Raw genomic sequence first — 22,258 nt, forward strand, 5'->3', positions numbered from 1 at the left:
AGGAAAATATCTTGAAGATTTGCTGAAAAGGTACAAAATGTTATATGCTGCTCCTTGAAATACACCTGTGGCTGGTGGCAAAATTGGAGGAGCTGATGAAGGCATTTTACTTGAAGATATCACTACTTATAAAAGTGCACTTGGTGCTTTACAGTATCTTACCAACACTCAGCCAGACATTTCTTTTGCAGTCAATCACTTGAGTCAATACCTTAGCAAGCCTACATCAGTTCACTAGAAAGGAATCAAACATATATTTAGATATCTTAAAGGCACAGCTTGTACAGGTATATTTATTGCTCCTTCCACTGACCTATGGATAAATGCATATCCTTACGCAAATTGGGATGCATGTCCAATTGATAGATGATCTATGACTAGATATTGTGTGTATCTTGGCAAGTCATTAGTCTCTTGGTGTTCAAAGAAACAAAGTGTTGTAGCTCATTCAAGCATTAAATAGGAGTATAAAGCTCTAGCTAACACAACTGCTGAAATTGCATGGCTCAATTCCTTGTTAGTAGAGTTATGGATTCCTAAAGTTAGAACACCAGTGATATGGTGTGATAATATCAGTGCAGCGGCACTAGTAGAAAATCCAGTTTATCATGCTTGAACAAAGCACATTTTTATTCATTATGTTCGTGATCAAGTTCTCGCAGGACAATTGAAGGTTAATTGTGTTCCATCAAATGAGCAAAATGCTGATTTATTCACTAGGCCCCTGTATCAATCTCCTTTCATCTATTTAAGAAGCAAACTCAGGATCACTGATATACCCTCTCATTTGAAGGATGTCATATGATTTGGGGTAAGAATTAATGATTTTTGATTGTGATGAGTTGTTTGGATTGAGGCACAATGAGAATCAAGTTTAGGATGTGGAACTAAAATCTAATTTGATGTTTGGAAAATTGTTTGGAAATTCAGGAACCATATGTTGTTAAGGTCCATGTAGTTGGAGTTATTCGTAATATTTTGAAGGCCATTAATTATGTAGAGTGACTATGTAATCCGGGTGGAAACACCTATGTTTTTGTCCATGCTAGTTTACTGAACCATTTGGAGTAAGAGAACATATGCAAATGAGGAAGGAGAGATGATAATAGTAAAGGAGGGAGGATTTTCCGTTAAAAAAAATAACAAAAACAAGAGAAGACCACGTGACTTGGGGATTCATTGAAGGCTGAAATTTTTCATACTAAGTATTGAAATTTTGATGGAAGTATATCACTTGTTATATATTTTTTGATGATTGTGATGCTTACTTGTTCAAAATTTTGGATGAGTAAGGTTATCAAGTTTTTGCATAGAAAGTATGGGTAAGTCACGGATGTTAGCGAGCAAGGGATAATGAGGAGGCGTTAGTTTTACTTAATGAAGGTCGTATTGACCAATGAGAGAGTACGTCTATTATAAAGGTTGGCATGATAATTTTTAGTTTCTAATAACAAGGCTGAGTGAATGGGGAATAAATCTCAAGAAGTGAAATTTAGGACCTCCTTGCCACATGTACACACACAAGCACAAATTCATACATTTATAAAGTCAGTATAGTTTTCGAAGATGTTATCTTAACTGATAAAAAAAAAATTGTGATTGGTGTTTCCACAAGGGGTAAAAGTTTGAGGGTATACTTTTCCCATACATTTCAAGTTTTTTTTTTAATATTGAGGTGTTTGGGGATTTTATTGGAGGATTAAATCAAGAGTAAATCCAAACTCAATCTCTCTCAACTTAAAATTTGTGGGCAAATAATGATGTCTACGAATTAAAGGGGGTAGATTTTAGGACTGTAACACACACACACACACAGACACACACTTCCAACAAATTATTGTGTTTTAAATCCAGTCGTTTGATTATTCCTTTCAATGATGTATGTCTTCCCTGGTTATCTCAGAAAGGGAAAACGAGAAAGATTCTTTTGAAAGGATTTTGAAGGTTTATTTCTTCAAATGTCAAGAGACACACCGATCATGTATATTTATTGGAAAATGTAGTGGGAAGATTTATTAAAATAAGTCACTGTTCAAGTAAATGACGGTAAGGGTGAGGAAGTAATTTGTGGTGTTTATTTGAGGCTAGAAAAATGTTGTAGTTATTAAACTGGCTCGGATGGATGTTTTCGCAGAATTAGGAAAATTTTGCATTTGAAAGTAATGAGACAAGATCACTAAGGATGTATTAATCTTTCAGAGAAAGTATTTTATTTGCATATGTATGTATGGTTGGGTTTAATTTGAGGTGATCTTTATTTGAGGAATAAGGAGATTTCAGGAACGATCACTAGGAGTTTCTAAGGGGTAAGCATGGATCTACAAAATGATATCGTGAGGATTGGTTTTGTGTAAAGGTCAAAAAAAAAAAACATATAGTGATTGGAGAGTAGTATTTGTACAATGGTGCTAAAGATATAATAGAGTCTATATTGTGGTATTTGCAACCTTGGATTGATGATATAGGTATATGAAAATCAAGGCTAGCAAATAGGACCATGTTAAGATGGAACATGGCAAGAAAATCATGGGAAAAATAATAATAATTCTTATTTAAGAGGGAACTTTGAGTTAAGATGGGAAACCACGCTTGAGAATCTTGAGTGGAGGTGAATTGAAAATTTTTAAGCGTGTTAGTTTAGATAGTTTAAATTTTGAGGACAAAATTTTTGTGAGGAGATAGAGAAGAATTGTAATATTCCAATGTTAGTTTAGAATTTAAGTAATGTTAGAAATTGATTGATTGAGTAAATTGGAGGTAATTAATAAATATTCATTGGCATTGATTTATATTTGATGAGATTATTTTATCGCATAATTAGAAATTACTAGATAGTTATTTGAGAAAAGAAAATTTATCCCAAAAGAATTAAATTTTAAATGGGTACCAAGCAATGATTATAAAAAAAATGGAAATAAAAAAGGTTACATGAAATTAAATAAAATTATATAAATTATTTCTCTAGCTAAGATGCTAAGATATCATCATTACCTAAATAATATGAAAATTTATATTTAAACAAAATATAGAAATTAAGTTTATTCATTTAAATTTTATGGAAGTCTTGGAATTTTATAAAAAATATTACGAAGAATCAATTGAGGATTTGAGTTCATACAAGATTTCAGTTAAGTAAAAAAAATTATTATAAAGATTAATAAGCAAAAATAATGAACAAACAAAGTAAGAGGTGAAAAAATAATAAACAAAGATTGGTATGGCTCTTCAGAACTAAAATATTGTTAAAAAAATGAATTCAAAATTCCAAATACTCTTATAATTTAAGTACTGATTTGCTCATTTGTCTATGTTTAATTGGGATTTGGATCCTCTCTATACTCTCTCTCCATACTCAATCTTAACCATTCATTTAATTTTTTTTTTTGGTTTAACAGTATGAGATTGCTAATTATAGCATTAAAATAAATATAATATTCATTTAATGGTTATCATTAATAAATAAGCTATTTACTATCATCACTTAAATGTTTTTGAAAATAAGATCATAACACTTATTAATGATAACCATTAAATGAATATTATATTTATTTTAATGCTATAATTAGCAATTTCACACTATGAAACCAAAATAATAGTTAAATGAATGATTGAGATTGAGTATGGAGATATGTATTGAGAGAGAGTACGAAGAAGATTCAAATCTGTTTAAATTGTATTAAAAATCTGCTTTTGTGATAAGCCCAAGCTCTAACGTCTAAACCAAAAAAGAAACCCATTGGAACCCAATCTAAGTAGTCAATGCATTGTTTTCAAGACCCAAGGTGCCTTTAGAGTTTTCCAAGTGCTTCATTTATCACAACTCATCATAGGCCACGAAAAAATTGATTGATCATTATTTTCACAAGAAGCCCTCTTTTCTTCCCATACAAGATTGAGGGTTTAGAAGCCCTCTTTTCTGCCCATATTTGCAAGCATGGGATTTTGGAAGATGAGGAAATGTGTGACCAATGTCAAAAGATATATTGTCTAGAGCCTTATGGTCAAGACTCATGGAAACTCCCACCCTGTGATTTCCTTCACCTTGATATAGACGAATCTGTTTCTATGCAAGGAAATGCGGCTTGTGCAAGGGTGCTATGTAACCAACAAGAAGAATGGATCCTTGGTTTTCAAAAATGCATGGGCAAGGGTTCTCCTATTGAAGCTGGACTAGAAGGACTTAAAGTAGGATTATAGCTATATCAAGATCATAAATTTGAAAAGATAAAGGTTCACACTGATTCCTTAGAAGGCCTACGATTGATTATGAAGGAATGTAATTCATCTCACCCTCTCTTGCAGACTGTGTACCAAATACGAAGCCTGCTTTGTAACTTGAAAGAAGAATTGATTTGCTCAGGGTGTGGTTCTATTTGTTGTGCTGATCTGTTAGCTAGGAATGCACACATGGTTGAGGAAGGATGGAGTCTCTTCAAGCACCGACTTTTTGTCAAGAAACTACGGCTGGTGATATGAGCTTATGCTCTCTAACCATTAGGTTTTTCTTTTTTTGATTTCTGTTCCTCTCAAGCTTTGGCTTGCCATTTGTGTTTTGAAAAAAAAAAAAAAAAGATTGAGGGTTGTTTGCTTAGACTTTCTTTCATGGGAAAAATATTCTTTAAAAAACCAATCATTTTTGAAAAAATTTATCATGTTTGTGAAAGTTTTTAAAATGATAAAAAAATCGAAAAATTTTAATTATTTTTAGTTAATTTGAATAGTTTATGAAAATAATTAAACATGAAAGATAAGATATAATGCTATGAAGATACGCAGAGAAATATTGTAAAATGTTAAAACATCTAAATAATAATTTTTTTGTGGAATAGAAATGCTGTTTATTCTAAGGCAAGGTAGAGACAAATTCGTAAATTAGCTTGCTGAACTAAGTTGCAATCATATATCTTATTTTTTACATAAAGAAAAATTAATCATTCAATTTTTATAAGCCTTTGAATTTTAACTTGTTATGATTCAACCTTTATAATTTTGACTCGTTTGTAATTTATTCTCAAAACTTTGATTATTGCAATCAAATTCCTATATTTTTTACCATTAAAATATTAAGTCCTGTATTTTAAAAAATAAGATTATAAATATTAAAAATAAATTAAAATCATAATATTTATAAATATTAAAAGGTTTTAGTTATTCAAAATACTAATCATAAATTTTAACATAATTTTTATCTTTGCATTTTATTTTTAAAATATAGCAACCAACAATTTAGTACTGGCTTGGACCACCCGGGCTTGATCTTCGACTTGACCTCCTAACATGATTCACCTCCAAGTTTTTTTAGTGGACGGTGCATATATATTTGCCAGCCTGGCATTGATCCATCTTCTTGTTTAGTAATAGAATATTAATTTCCATTTGCTTTGGTTTAAAATAGCCCAATAAAGATTCCTTTTTGCATCAATTGGATTTAAGATACGTACTACCTCCATTTCCATTTGTATCAAGTGGCCTTCTAGAAGCTTATTATATTTGTTTCTATAATATATTTTGTAAAATCTATAAAGCAATTAATATGTGTGTGTGTGTGTGTTTTCTTTTTTCCTAATAGTGCCTTGATATATGAATATTATTGAGTCATTATGGTACGAATAGAGAGATTATTAGAGATGACCAAGAATTTATATTTAATTAAGGTAATGTTTAGAATGGTGGATGTGGATTTGAATTTTTAAATTTAAAATATCATATTTAAAATTTTTTTTAGGTAGTTTAAAAAATTTCAAAAAAAAATTAAGAGTGACAAACTTACTTTTATTTTTAAATCGATGAGAGACAACAACGAGACATGAGAGAAAATGTGATAGTAATATATACACTAACAATGAAAACATGAATATAATAAGAAATTTGAAATAACTGAAATTTTAAATGATTAAAATATAAAAAAATTTAAAATAATAAATAAGTAAGAAATAATGTCAACTATGGACTTTAGACCTTTTTACTTTAGTTCTAAAAAAAGGAAAAGATAAGGTGGTAGTTTTACATATTTTATTTAGTTATGTTTGAAATTGTTAGAATGAGTTACTGAAACATTTGTGTCTCATTTCCCCTAGTTAAAAATTTTATCATTTGCCTATTTCGATAATATAAGTAGAAAAAGTTTGGGATATTCTATAAAACTATTTGACATTTTCTCAATCTTACCGTAAGATATCATGGTATATTTTATTTATATCAATACAAATCGAACGTACTTAATCATGCACTTCACACAGAGAAGAAACGTACTAAAGGAATTACACACACGTGCAGAAATTTCTAGCGAGTCATCAACGGTTCCACGTTTGGAGGCACTTGAGTGGCTCTGTTCATTCTTTCTTCATTCTCAGTCCAACCTGTGTATACACATGCGTCGCTTACAGGGATTAGAGCTCGTCAAAATATATATATACAGAGATAAGAAAGAACGACTGCGAGAGGATTTAGATATAATGAACCGTTCATGAAGAATATTCGGAGTAAATGAATCATTTGTAATTATACACGCGCGCGCGCGCGCTGATAAACTGATATACCTGTGTGTATGTATACTGAGACTAAAATATGGTGACTTCCTTTTCGTTTTGCTAAAATTACATAGATTTTCTATCTATTTTCAAAACCTATACTATAGTTTAATTTTTAATTCCATTATAAATATTCCATTAAAAATTCTAAAAAAACTTAATTTTTTTCTCTTTTCAGATGGTAAATATTTTTCAGAATATGGAGTGTGAATCAAACACATGTTTGAATTAAAATTGAAATACTGATGCAAGTTTTTTCCTTCTGAATCAAATAGATTCATATCTAAAAGAGGTTGACAATAAGTTTTATCAAAATTGACTATTTATCCTCTGTTTGATGTGTTCTAGAAATGTCTACGATTGAGTAAATAGCTCTGCGAATGAATGGATCAGATTGAATTGAAAAATGAAAAAATTTGTAAAAGTTATACCTTTTGTCATCACTTTGCAGAAAATCATTAGGTATAAATATGTTAGATACATGTGGCTCCATTGGTGAAATAGTATTTCTCTCCAAAAAAAGCATGTTTTTTTTTTACCACCGCACAAAGAAAATATTTTGTTGTGAATAATAATTTTAATTGTCTTGAAAATTTTAAAATTATTATTTTTCCCTAATCGTCTACTTTTTCTCCCAATTTGAAAATTTTTAAATAATGAAGTATTTTGATATTTAAATAAATAATTTAAATTTTGTATTAAAATTAATAAAACAAAAAAAGTATAAATTATATTGACTAATTTAATATATTAAATCCTTATTTAATTAAGTTTCTTAACTGCATGTATGAAATATTATCTTACTCAATTTAATTATTTAAATTTTATAAAATGTTACTAAATAGATATGTTTATATAAATAAAAACTTAAAATTATAAAAAAGTTTAAAAACCTATATGCACGTTTTTTTGGTATTTTGAATTATTTTCAGACAGTATTTATATTTAAATATAGATATTTTGATCTAATATATATGACTTAACAATTTAACTAACGGCATGGTGGATGGAAATGAAATTTTAAAAAATAAATTAAGGGGATGTTTGTGTTTTGTAAATATTTATATTGGGGGAGGTTAATATAAGTTTCAAAAATAAAAGAAAGGTATTTGTAATTAAAGCAAAATAGAAAGAAGATCAGAGTATTTTACTCATATAACTAGTATATATATCAGTATATTCATGTAATAGACGTGAGTGTTACAAATTAAAATAATACAAGTGTTTTTATACAGCTTCAAGCGTTCATCTTTGCACTCATATGCATTTTTTTTTTCTATATTTTTTCACCATATCTTCACTTTATAAATATAGAGGTTCAGAGTTGCAAGATAAGAGAGTTATTATTTATTCGTACAATATGTATACAAGTGCATCAATCTAATTATATTCCATGCAACAGACTCAGTCATTTTAACTATGAACTCACCAAGAGAATGATATGTATCAAACATGAAATGCTATTTTAAGGATTAAAAGAAACAAGCACATATTATTTCTTTTTAGAGGATAAACTAGAAGATATATATTTACAGAGAAGTAGAAACATATACATACATATTCTCTTTAGAATTACAATATAAGACATTTTTCACAAGCTACGCTATGTTCACAATATAAGACATTGAATAGTTTTTATAGCTTTTTTCAACTATATCTGTAATTTATTTATTATTTATTTTAAAAAGATGGTCAATTAAAATTTCAATTGTAATTATTAATGCATTTATATAATATATTTAATAAGTATATAATTGAAAAGATGTATTCCTTCTCATCCTTAAAATAAGAAAAATTAGAGCAAGTAAATTTTTTTCTAATTTTACCCCTTATTTATTATCATTTGAATTCCTAAAGTATAATTTATTATGATTATTAATTGTAAAGAAGAATAGAATTGAAAAGTTATATATTTTTAAGATAAAAGAGCAAATTAACCCCTATATTATAAGTTTATATTCGTTTGAAACCTCAAATTTATTTTTTGTGTAATATTCTTTTAAATTTTAAAAAACAATGTAATCTAACCCCTATTGTTAATAAAAGAAAACTTTAAGTGTTAGTTGATCAAAAAAAGACATCAAATATTATAAAAAATAATCAATATAATTTTTTGGCTCCTTATCTATAATTTTTTAGTCCTTTACCATAATTTTTTAGTCCTTTTTTCTGTAATTTTTATGGTTCTTTTAAAAGTTATTTTTACTCCCAAAATCATTCCAAAAGTTAGAGAGAAAATATAGTAAATCTCACACTTCAGTTTCTCCCCCACTTTTTCTTTCTCCTTCAAACAAGTAGTAAAAAGTTTTTTTTTTCTTTTTCCTCCTATTATCCTCACATGTTTTCTTTGTGTGTTTGTGTGTGTGTGACATAAACCTGTGGTCCATTGTCCATGACGAGGATGATCAGCGACATTCATTTTGAATATCAGTTGATTGAAGGGGAAGAAATGGCTAGACCTTTATATATATGAGATACTCTGTATTGTGTATATATAGGCCATTTTCCGATTCTTATCTATTATCAATTGATTGGCTGACATCTATTCATTTATTATCTTAATCTAAAAAAATTATAAATAGGGAAACGTGGCAGTGACTCATTTATAATAGAAAGAAAGGAATTTATTCAAGTATAGAGAAAAATAATTAACTATTAACTACTTTACATATAATGCCACCGCTCGCACGTTTGGACCATAATATATTTAATGAGTGTGAAGAAAAAGGAAAAGGGTATATATTATTAGAAGAAAGACATTTTATTCAAACGTACTGAAAAATTGAAAGGGCGAACCCTATTGGGCTTAAAAATAAAACGGCATGTCCTTTTTAGCACTATTATTATTTATTTCAATTTTAAATACAGAGTAAAATTAAAAATGTATGTGAAATATTGAAACTCTAGACTCTGTCACTTCACAAGTCACGAAGTGAAGTTAAAAAGGAGAAGGATTCAGCCACGTCATGAGTCACGGCAGCAGAAGTCCAACCTCCACAGACACTGTTGATCTCAAAGGGAACCATCACTCACCATGGAGGATTGAAAAATCATCTTTAATCACATTTATAAAGAAATGAATGGATGCATTGACTTACTAGCCATTAGACATTTCGAGATAATTTTGATATTATGATTTTAGATAATCTGCCAGCTAATTATTTTAACTTTATGATGTTAAACATGACTTGATTTTAGTTTCCTTACACAGTTTTCCTATGGCCTAATATTCAAAAAGAAAAAAAAAAGGGGGGGGAACTACCACCTTTTGCCATTAGCTTGGCTCCCCTACCACATGTAACACCAACAACTCGACACAATCCTAATCCCAATCCAATCTTCGTTTCCGTCCATCCAACTATGACTCCAACTCAATATTGGATTTGGGTTATGATTAAGCTTTACATATTTGTTATGATTTGGATTTTCTTAAATTTATTTTTCAAAACTTAATCTTTTATGTGTAATAACTTTTTTATTGAATTATAAATAAGTTTATTATGTTTTTAAATTGAAAAAGAAAAAATATACATTAGAGCCAAGGCTACAAAGCCAACCCTTTGGCCTTAAGGACCAAAGTTGAGCTTTGCAAAATAGAGTGCTCTGAGAGCCAAAGCTAAACTTTGCAAAATGAAATCCTAAAATATAATCAAATTTAATAGAGTTGACTCTTTAGGGCATAGTCCTTCAAGTGTCGGGCCAACCTTAATTTTTAGTTCCATGAATAAGATATAGGGAAGGCCAAATTTTTAACAAGGGACATTTTGGGAGAACCTTCAAAGATAAGGTTGTGATCCAATTTCCTTCCTAGCCAATGAATAGTCCCTCTAAAGCCATTGACATTGACTCAATATTGCCTTATAGTTGGCGGTCTTATGCTCCTGAATTATTAAGATTGGACTTATACTATATCACATTCCTCATTGACTCATTCTCATCTTCATCTTCTTAATAGTAAATCATTTTCTCCTCTTATCTTATTTATAAGGTAGAAATAAAATTAATTTTAATTCTATTTATAAGATAATTTACTATTTTTTATATTTATCTTTATTTTTTTACCCTTATTAAGTGCTAAAAAAAGTATTAAAAATAATTCTTGTTATTCTTATTAAGATGGAGATGAAAAATTTTAAATTTTAAAAGAGAATAAATGAAGTTTAAAGTTTTTCTTTGTTATAATAAAATATAATGGAAGTGACTTATAATAAAATTAAAGAGAGTATTTATTTTCTTTGTTTTATTTTTTTGATTGCTCATAGATATCTTAGTATTAAAGACAATTTCTATTCAAGACATTTTAGTTCATCATGTTATGAGGCACTAACCTCTTTCACTTCTTTCACTAAATCCAATATGTGTTGGTATTTATTTTCTCTCTTGTTAAAACAAAAAATAAAAAATAAAACAGAAGTTTATCATCTCCAGCCTCATGCGAGGCAGTTTTTGAAATTAACCCAAAGAGAAAAAAATTGGCATGCCTATTTGATAGAGCCATGTTAAGTTTCGATGTGCTTGAATGCACTAATTACTCTCCATATTTAGTACTTCCTCTACCTAAAATTATAAGACACTTTTGGATAAAATCTCATATAACAATAAACCTCATTAAACACACTTAATAATTTTATTTTTTTAAAACAAAAATATAAACTTTCAAAAATACTCATAATTTAATAAATGAAAAAGAGAACAGACAAAAATTAATTATAAAGAAAGAAAGAATAGTATTGAAAAATATGCTTTTAATGAAACCTTAGTCTACTCAAAATGCCTTATATTTTGAGATGGAGAAACTCCTTCAAAAGTACCTTATAATTTAGGACGAAGGGAGTAGTAATTTTAGTATTTTTGAAGTATTTGGGAAGTCATGGGTACATTTCAAATATTGTTTTATAATTAATTAAAAGAAATTATTGCATTTTTCTCCTTGTATTTTTCTTCAAAGAGCATTGTGCATCCTATACTAATAAATAGAGCATTCTTCTTCCTCCTAAACCATGTTTTAGGAGAGCAGAAACTCTCTTTGCTCTCCTAGAAAATGCCAACAATGGAGGGGGATTTTGGCTCTCCTAAAAAATGCCATTAACAGAGGAAGATTTTCACTTCTCTTAAAAATGGCTTAGAAGGAAGGAAAATATATCACTTATTAATATAGGGTGCATAGCGCTTCTCAAAGGAAAGTATAGGGAAAAAAATACACTTTAATCCAAAAGTAAATATTAGTAGCTACTTTAGTTTAAACAATGATTACTTTTCTTTTGGTGATGATCAGAATGGAACAAGCAATTACAACTTTTCCTATGCATTTGCATGACATTTTGTGACTTGAGAAGAATGATGATATTTTGTAAGATCTCATTATCATTTGTATATTTTAGGAGGTTAAAATGCATTTTCCCTATGTACTTTCCTTTAAAGAGCACTAGGATCTTGCACTAATAAATAGTGCATTTTTTCTCCTAAATCATTTTCTGTGGGAGCAAAAATCCATATTCTCCTGAAAAATAATTTAGGAAGAAAAATACCCTACTTAGTAGCCTAAGGTCCTAGTGCTTCTTAAAGGAAAGTATAGAAAAAAAATTACACTTTAACCCTTTTAAAAATTAAGGCCAAAGTACAAATATGCTTTATATGTTTTTAAAGACATGCAATTGGTATCCTAATGCTTTTAAAAGCATATTATTATCTCAACATTTTTCAAAATCAAACAATATTGTCTTGGATTAATGGATTAAAATGTTTGACTGTTAATTGTCCTACATGCTTAGGTGGCACGCCATGTGGCCTCCACTTCCACACAAGCATGGGTGAGTCAACTAACAGTCAATGTTTGCTTGGCTTGTCAGCTTAAGGCAAAATTGTTGATTTTTAAAAAAGTTGGGGTAATATTGTGCCTTCATAAACGTATATCAATTGTGCTTCTTTAAAAATGTTTGGGGTAAATTTATATTTTAATCCTAAAAAATATAAGTTCTAAGAAAAATATGATTTTGATATAACTTATGTCAAAATAATAATTTTGAAGATGGCGGAACAGACATTTAAGTATTTTAATAACTTTAAAGACATTATGTAATTTAATCTTTTTTACTATCGTTATGTTACTTCAACATTGTGAATGTATTTTAAATAGATTATCAATATGCAGCTTCCATTGAATTCTTTAATACATAGAGTTTTATTAATACAAATCAATATATTTAATTCTTGGATAAATTGGTCAATTGGCTGAAAAAAAATCTTCTTTCCAAAAAACATGGATCAAATTTTTGAAAATTTGGGATTATGACAGGTTTACATTAATATATAAAGGATTTATCATTGATATATGAAATGTTTATCATTAAAAATTTAAAAATTTACAAAGAGTTTATCATTGATAAATAATGGTATGTTATCGACAAATATAATAAACCAACAATGATCCAAAATATAATAAATATATGGCTGTTTGTTTGATTTGATCCTATAATATGGGTTTATGCAAAACCCCATTAATTCTTTAACTATGAAGTGCCCCTCTCTCTGGTCCTATTTATAGATGACTTTTTTTAAAAAAAATATTAGTTGTTATTTTTATAAGTCATGTTGTATAAAAATAGATTATTTATTACTTTTTTTAATCTTATCATTTCAGAATTTTCTATAGATAGAATAAAATATTACCTATGAGGGAATGAATGTTTTAAAGATAATACATTTAATAAAGATAAATTTAAAAAATTTCTTTTTTATACAATATCAATAATTTTTTTATTTTTCAAAAATATCCTTCTGTTAAAGTAATCTTATTTAATATACAATTGAGCATTAAATGTGAACATCTCTTTCAACAAGTATTCCAACCTTAGTTCATATGTTGTAAGTGACGAGCCCATTCCATTAAATTCAATCCCTGTTGATATATAATATTAATAATTTAATTACCTCTCTTCAATATAATGAAGTAGTTAAAAATAATTTATAAGGTTAAGATATATATTTTACCTTTGAACTATTTTATCGAGGAGCAAAAAAAAAAAATCCTTCTAGAAGGTGCCTAGTAGTCCTCAAAAAAATAGTTTAAAATAAAATTGTTCATCAAGAAAAAATTTAAAGATAAAAATACAGTTTAACCCATTATATATATATATATATATATATGTATGTATGTATGTATGTGTGAGGGTGAAAAAAGTATGATTTCAATATTCTACATTCAAGTACACAAATATTCCTCATACATAATTTTTTTAATTGTACATTTTCACATTTGTTTGATGGCATAAATTCAACCTACTACTTGTATAATAATGTAGCTCAAAACCAACTGGTAAGATTTAGGGGGAAAAAAAAGAAACTAAAAGTCCTGAAACTTAGTTTTTACATGTTGGATGGCATTTAACCCCTATTTGTATATATAAAAAGAAAAATTGTAAAGAAAGAAAACTATGAAAAAAAAATTAAGAGGAAAAATAGAACAAAACATATGGTAAAGAAGATAAAACTAATAATAGAAACATGATTAATCCAGAAAAATATTAAAACATGATAACATTAACCCAAAATTGATAAAAATTAGATTATATATAGTAGCTAGAATTTTATTATAGGATCAACTATGAGACTTTATTTCAAATCAGTCCTAAAAAATTTTAAGACTACATTTACAATGCAAGATCAAGGATTAAATTGAAACTAAATTTTATAAAAAAATGACCAAAATGCCCCTTAATTAATTTTTTAAAAAAATCCATTATAGCTCTCTCTCTCTCTTCTTACTCTCGACATCATCCCACAATGCCCTTTAATTTGATCCAGTATCCCATTTCCACTAAGGTCTGAATGTGGGTGATTTACATGAGGCTAGGTCTTTTACAATTTGATCTCACAAGTCTAATCCCATATTTGACACCTTGGGATTGCTCCTTGCTGTCATTGACATCCTCCTCATTGACGAGAACTTGATCACCTCCGTGATTAGTATAGCATCCTCTAAAGTCTACATTACACTCATAACATTGAGTACATTATGTCGTAATACCATTGTCTTGCTCTCCTCCTTGACCCTCATCGTAACCTTTTCATGATCTCTAGCCAAGCGTTTATGCTTATTCATGACATATGGTCTGTTCATGTACTAAACATGATTCCAATTTTGAATCCCATGCCAACTTTGAATCCACCCTTAATCCAATGGCCACAACAATAGCAACAAAGTTCGTTGAGTGGGCTCGGGGTTGAAAGATGTTAGAGTAGCTATAGGGGAACAAAGGCTGAGCATGATGCATGGTCTATTAATGTGCCGAACATGATTCTAATTTTGAATCTGATACTAACTTTGAATCCATCCTCAATCTAATGGCCACAACAACAACAATGAAGTTTATTGAACTAGGCTTAAGGTCTAAAGATGCAAGAGTGGCTGTGGGGAAACAAGGTTGAGCCCTAAAATTGTGATAATGATTTGATAAGACCTTGATACTCAAGTAAGATGGTGCTCTTTGTCCTCATGTTAAGGCTCATTATCAACCTATTTCTTGAAGGGACATTTAGACCTTGGTGGAAATGAGGAATAATCGAGACTAGAATGGGATTAGAGGGTGGTTGTAGAAAGGAATGGTTTTGGAGAATAAAAAGAGAGTGATGGTTGTGGGATGATATTGAGACCAAGGAGAGAGATATTCTTTTTAAAAAAAATTAATTGATGGATATTTTGATTATTTCATTACAAAACATAATTTTAATTTAATCCATTAGTCTTGTAAAGTAATTTCATAGTTTCTTAGGTTGATTTGAAATAAAATCTCATCCTAGGTCCTATTGAAATTCTCACTATATAATATTAGGTTATCTAAGTAACAGTAAAATTGAGTTTAATAACTAATATTCCCTTTGTCTCAAATTATAAAATATTTTTAGATAAAATTCACATAACAATAACCCTCATTAAATACACCTAATAACCTTATTATTTAATAACCTTAAATTCACACCTAATTAGTATTAAATAGATAAAGGGAAAAGGTAATGATGAAATAAGCCTATTTAATAAAACCTTAATCTTCTCAAAGTGTCTTATATTTTAAGATGACAAATTTCTCTCAAAAGTATCTTATAATTTAGGATGAAAGTAGTATATAATAAAAAATAAAGACTTATAAACTTAAACTTTAAGTTTGGATTAATATGTAATGTCATGTTGTTACTCTTCATTCATTCAATTTTTTTTTTTATTTTTTAAGCAGTTGCTCTATATTATAATAAGCGATATTATCATCAACAAAACTGATGCCACTTGTTAATAATAAGTTTTTAAATCTAATTCTATAAGTTTTTTTATTCATAACAAGTGGTATCAGAGCAACATCAATAAAACCTGACTTTGATACTAATTATTAAAAATGAGAAGTACTCAAATGTACTTCTCATTTCTAAGAAGTGGTTTCAAAGCCATCAAAACTTAACTTTAATATTGCTTATTGAAAAAGCCCTCATATGTAACATGTGTCACCTAAGTCACATAATGAACAAGATTAATTAAATAAATGCATGTAATATAATAATTCATATTTAGGAACATAAAATTAATTATTTAGATGGGATATAAATAATAAAAATGCAATGTAAGGGCTGCCCCATGTAAAACCATGCACACACACATGCACAAAATCCTAGTTAGGTCAACAACCCTAATTTTATGATTTTTAATTAATATCTTTTAAATCAAATTGAATTTTTAAAATATAATTGTATACTCATTCTCCTGAGCAACAAACACATTTAAACTAATTTTTTTTATACATTTTTTCAAAAATTTAAATTTTTGGACCAAAATGCTCCTGGTGCACAACTTTGCCTCTTAGGCAATTTTGTTGCTTTTAAGACTATAAATGCCAACTATCATTTTCCATCAAGCAAGTGCATGAAATGTGACCTCAAATAAGAAATGAGATAAGTTCTAGAGGATATTATCACTAAAAAAAATTAATTACACATGAGAGTATTTTGCTTCTTCCAACAAGGGGTAAATTGTTACTCTTATCCGTTTCTAACAAACAGTATCAAAGTAGAGTCGATAAAACCTAATGTTGATACCACTTATTAGGAATGTGTAGTTTTCAAACGTAAGTCTACAAGTTTCATTATATTAAAAAACCACAACTACTATATTCCTATTATAGTCAAAGTCAATGCTATTATGGGCTTTAAACGTATACAAAATATAAAATTTTCAAGTCTTGAAGAAAGCATAACTCTAATATCACTAGATAGAAATGGACAAAAAACATGGAAAAATAAAAAAGAGCACAAATAGGCAAAGAGTAATGAAATGACACTATATCTTAATTCAAAATCCTAAGACTCATGTTTATAAATCATTTTACTTTATTATATATTAGTTATTAAACACAATTTCATTAAAATTTCGCATCAATTCAAGCTCGATGTTCCTTCAGTATGCCCTAGAGAAAATTTGGATCGTCCATGTTTAATTTAAATTGTCAAGATTTAATTTAAAGTTTTTAAAAATTATAAAAAATTTTAATAAATATATTCATTACTAATCTTGACAATCCTGATTTAATTTGAACATTATAATTTATTATTAAATATTTTTTATAAATTAACTATTTAAATATATTTTAAACAATGCAAATTTACTAGGGAGAATTATTGTATAATCCCTTAAAAGCATTTTAATTACTGGAAAGTCCTGCCAAAAACACAAATAATTGTAAGGTCCTAAAGTCCTTAGTCATAAATAAGATTGGAGGACCAATTACTAAATTGCTGACCCACTATCTTTCTAACATTTTATGATGGCAAGCCATCTAATTTACTTTAATTCTTCAACCTGAAAACATGGAGTCATGGACACATTATCTTCTACCTATATGTATCAGAATTTGTCACTTGTTCTCTTTTACTCACTTTGAACTAGATCTCTATAGTCTCAAGTGTCACCCTATATCTAATCCCCCCATTTTCTTAACTTCGACAAGAGTGAGCCAAAATTTGTGCACTATTATATCCTTGAATATTTTGCTTATTAACTCTATGGCCACGCTTCTTCTTCTTCTTCTTATTTACTATACTAATTTATGATGCTACAATGAATGCCTTTGTCTTCTCCGTCAATTCAAACTTTAATCTGAATCTTCCTCCGTTGACATCTTCAGTAGCTCCTCTATCAACTTCACCATATTCGACACTATAAAAGATGGCAACTTCTTCCAACAATGACCTACGATCTCTCCTTCATCTACAACCTTTTCTGACATCTTCTTTAACGCCACAAATGCACACGAACTCTCCCCCTACTGTGGGTGAGGCATTACTGCCACTACTGGATGCTTGTGCAGCACACCTCAACCTCTATACTGCTGATGTTCTCTCTATCGGATATAATCATGTCCTTTAACCTACCCTTGATCTCCGCATACTCATCTCGATGTATCACCCTAACATCATTGGTCTAAAACCAGCCATTTTTGAAAGCTATTGAGGAAATTTGAGGGTCCTTATAATAGCCCTTCATTATCTTGCTTCCTCTCATCACAATCTTTCCCATGGCTTTACCATCTTGTGGCATGGTCTTCCTCGTCCTTAAGTTATTCACATATGCGTCCGCCATTGTTAATATGCTTTTTTATTGCTACCTTCGTTGCTTCCACTCCCTCACTTTGCATCAATGGCTTTTAAGGTGTTATCCAATATGTATAAGTCTGATCTCAGTTCATCGTGATCCCTATTGCATGTGTTGTTCAAACCGAAAAAGGTGCACCCTCATGTACCATTAGATGGCTATGCTTCGATGGCAATAACAAAAGACAAGAAAAGAGAGACACGGCTGATGAAAAAACAATTGGCTAAAAAAGTGGTGGGCAATTTGGTAAATGAATCCCCAGTCTTATTTATAATGAAGAACTTTAGGTCCTTACAATTATTTATTTATTTGGTGTGACTTTTCAATAATTAAAATGCTTCTAAGGGATTTTGGCAATAATTCTCCCAATTTACTATTAACTTTTTTATATAATTTCTATAATTTTTTTTATTTTGGTAATATAATATTAAGCCTAAACTGTTCCAATTAGTTATCATATTTATTTAAAGTTTTAAAAATCAGATCAGTCATTGAAGTAGACGAGATACTGGTTTAAGGATTAATAATGTGACCATAGTCTAACCGAATATAATTAATTTAATATTTATAAATAATATATATACACATATATCACAAAATAAATTCATAAAAAATAACAAAAAACTAATATTTAAATTAAATAAAAATTTATAAATTATTTATAAATTTATATTTCAACCTTTTATAAGAATAATATTGTAAAAGAATGTGTTTCATCCACTTCATTTTTTAGAGAATAAATAACACTTAATAAGATTTTTTACTACCCAAAAATAATATTAAATTGTATTAATGTGAATTTTTTTATCAAATTTTTGCATTGACTAAACAATAAATATATATTTTTATTTCTCCTCCCATCTCAAACTCTTCTTGCCTCTCCTCTGTACACTTTTTGCTCTTTTTAACAACAGCAGCAGCAACCCCTTCCATTTCAAACTCTTGCCTCTTCTCTGTACACTTTTTACTCCTTTTTATTTAACAACTACAACTGACTCCTAAGATTTATTAAATTTTCTAATAATTTTTATAAATTTTTTATTTAAATAAATGAAAAGGAAATTTAAAACATTAAATCAAGATTGTACAAATTAAATCTAAATGGTCCAGCTCTTGTTCATAAAACAGTAAAAGGAATTCAAATCTCATCAACTCAAGTTTACACTTGAATAACCTAACTCATAATATTACAGAAGTATTTTTATTTTGATTTTAAAATAGAATAGTAGAATGATTTTACTTTAATTTAACTATAATTTTATATTTTCATTGTCTGAATTTTAATTTTAATTTAATTTTCAAGATATTTTTAGCAAAAATTAAACAAGAAACTCTACCTAAATATAAGAAGAGATGAGATTATCATGTTATTTTTTTTTCCGCGTTCTTTGTTAATTTAAATATTTATAATTTTTTTCTAAAAAAATTAAATAAGAAGATATAAATATAGGCAATTAATATTTTTCCGTCCTATCAAAAAAATATATGTAATTTTTTATCGATTACTTATTATATAATAAATTTTATTTGTTGGCCACATAAATTTTATTATTGAAATTAACAATATATTAAATTTACTTATTTAATAGAATAAAAATATATTAAATATATTAGATTAAATATATAAGTTTTCCTTATAAATATAACATTATCATTATATTCGTTTTTTAGTCTTATCTTTATTGATTTCTGCATTTATAATTCTTAACCCTCCATTTCCATAGCCATCTGACCTCCTCCTCTGGTGTAATTCGGGTTCAATTGGAGGACATTTTGTGATTTCTCGCCGCCACCGACTTCGAAACACAAGGCTCCTTGAAGCTCCAAGCATCTATGATCTCGCTCTCTGGGTCTTTCAATTTTCGTATCTTTTCCCCCATCGTCTAGGCCTGTAAGTCCTTCTTAAGAAATAATTCGTTTTTGGATCTTGGTTTTCAAATGCCGATTAGATGATTGCCTTGTGAATTTCTTGCTTATATATGTTTATTTCGTGCTTTTGTACTGGTTATAAGTTTGAATTTTGGTTATAGTTTCCTGATGTTCATGCTGTTTTTCGTTTGATTTCTGGAAACAATCTGAAATTTCCGTTTTAAAGTTTTGGTCTTTGTCTACAATTATTCGAGATTCCCCGCGGGGGTAATTTTGGAGTAAAGAAATTTGTGGGTAGTTGAAGAGAATGTGAGAGGAACGGTAACGAGAATATAAAGTAGCGATATAATCGCGTTATTTGATTTTTTTCTCCCCAATAAATTGAGAGATATTGATGAGGAAACTGCTTGTAAATGTTTGAAGAAGAGACTATACTATACTAATCTATATGAATCACTGCATCTAGCGGCGTATGTAAGGTTCAGGTCGTAAAACTCTTATTGTGAACGGGTATTGTGAAAGGGGTTTTAAAAACTATTTGTCGTGTTAATGTTATTAACGAACTAACTTTTGGAAATTTCTCTACAATATCAGTTCAGGTACTGCACCTGGGGGTTTTGTCTTTAAAATTTTGTTTGATTTGTTATATCATTTGATAATTGATATATTTCAATGATTGAACTGATATAAAATCAGTGGTCTGAGGATTGGTCGTCTTGAATATATTTCAACTTACTTTGCAGTGAAGTTTGGTGCAATTGTCCGTTGTGATACACATAAGGGCATACAAGATGTCAAGTAAGAAGGAAGAGAAAGCTCAGGCTGCAGCTGAAAGAATCAAGGCTGCGGCCTTAAGTGCTGCTAAGGGTCTTAGTCGTGCTCAGGCTGAACGTGCAGCAGCTGCAGCAGCCAGGAATGTGAATGCTTATGGTCAAAAGGAAGAGGGACCTAGCAGATGGCAGGAGAAAAGGGAAGCAAAGAGGCAAATGTATTTGATGAGTACTGAGAAAGCTGTTAAATTGGGTGAAAGAAAAGACCTTAAACCTACCATGTCAACTGTTGGTAGCACCGCACAATGCCAAAAGTGTTTCCAAAGTGGTCACTGGACATATGAATGCAAGAATGAGCGGGTTTACATCTCACGACCATCCAGGACGCAGCAACTTAAAAATCCTAAATTAAGGGTTAATGTTTCTGTGACATATGATTTAGATGATAGTCCTGTTACCAAGGAGGAAAAGGTTGGAAAGAGCTCTTCTAAGAAAAGCAAAAGAAAGCATCGGTCAGATTCTGATTCTCAAAGTGGTAGTGAGGATTCAGTTTTTGAGACTGATAGTGAGTCATCTTCAGTTACAGGGTCAGATTATACTTCAGAAAGTAGTTCAGGTTATAGCTCATCATCTGATTCAGAGGAAGAACGGAGGCGAAGGAGGAGGAAGAAGCCACAGAAGAGGGGAAGGAGAAGAAGGTATAGCACATCATCAGAATCTTCTGATTCTGATTCAGATTCTGATTCTGGTGATAGAGGGAGCAGGAGAAAGCGCAGACATGGTAGAAGGCACTGAAGATGTTTGAAGAATATGTGGAATGGCATTGGTGATGATTAGGATCCCAAAACTAAAACATCGTGCGTGTTGTGGTTTGGGTAAATACATAAGCTGGTGTTCCCAAAACTAAATCATGTTATCTTGAAGATGATCAGAAACTATATATTTATCTTTCCTGTCATTTAATTTTTGTTGCTTTCTGCGTTGTGATTGTAAGATTCTTAAAGATCATAAGAAGCTAGATTTGTTCTTTCTCAATTCTCAGTATTTATTATTTTTAATTGCTGTCTGCCTTGTCGCTTGTGAGATCCTTAAGGAGTAGAGGAATCTCAAACTTCTTGTGGGAGTTTCAAATATCTTTGGGATAGCTGCAAAGTCGTCGTCATCCTAAATAGGTTGTTAATGTATTTCTCAGGGCTTTCTGCCTTTCCATGCTAAAGTATATAAGCACCTGTATTCTTTACCACTAGATAATGTACTCTTTCATTGTTGGATGAAATCTTTTTTTTTTTTTTTCAATAAAATAGTACTAAATCAAAAGAGATTACAGCTAACTAAAGTTCTCAGTCACTCTCCTTTTATCATCCAACACCTTTGCACAGAAAGGTGGGGGTTGGTTAAATGTAACAAAGTATCTAAGGCCATTCAAGGTGTGAGTAGCTAATAAATGGGCATGAGAA

At 29.4% G+C, this 22,258-nt stretch overlaps 1 protein-coding gene across 1 annotated transcript; it reads left to right on the forward strand.

Moving 5' to 3' along the window:
- Positions 1-19,857: 19,857 nt before the first annotated feature.
- LOC129293256 (uncharacterized) lies at positions 19,858-21,836 on the forward strand. The gene is made up of 2 exons (XM_054931119.1): positions 19,858-20,053; positions 20,775-21,836. The coding sequence occupies exon 2, from the start codon at positions 20,823-20,825 to the stop codon at positions 21,594-21,596; it is 774 nt and encodes a 257-aa protein (XP_054787094.1). The 5' UTR covers positions 19,858-20,053; positions 20,775-20,822; the 3' UTR covers positions 21,597-21,836.
- Positions 21,837-22,258: the final 422 nt, after the last annotated feature.

This window comes from Prosopis cineraria, unplaced genomic scaffold (assembly GCF_029017545.1).
Source record: "Prosopis cineraria cultivar Desert tree isolate PC_DT_omini unplaced genomic scaffold, ASM2901754v1 PC14, whole genome shotgun sequence".
In the NCBI taxonomy this organism is placed as follows: domain Eukaryota; kingdom Viridiplantae; phylum Streptophyta; class Magnoliopsida; order Fabales; family Fabaceae; genus Prosopis; species Prosopis cineraria.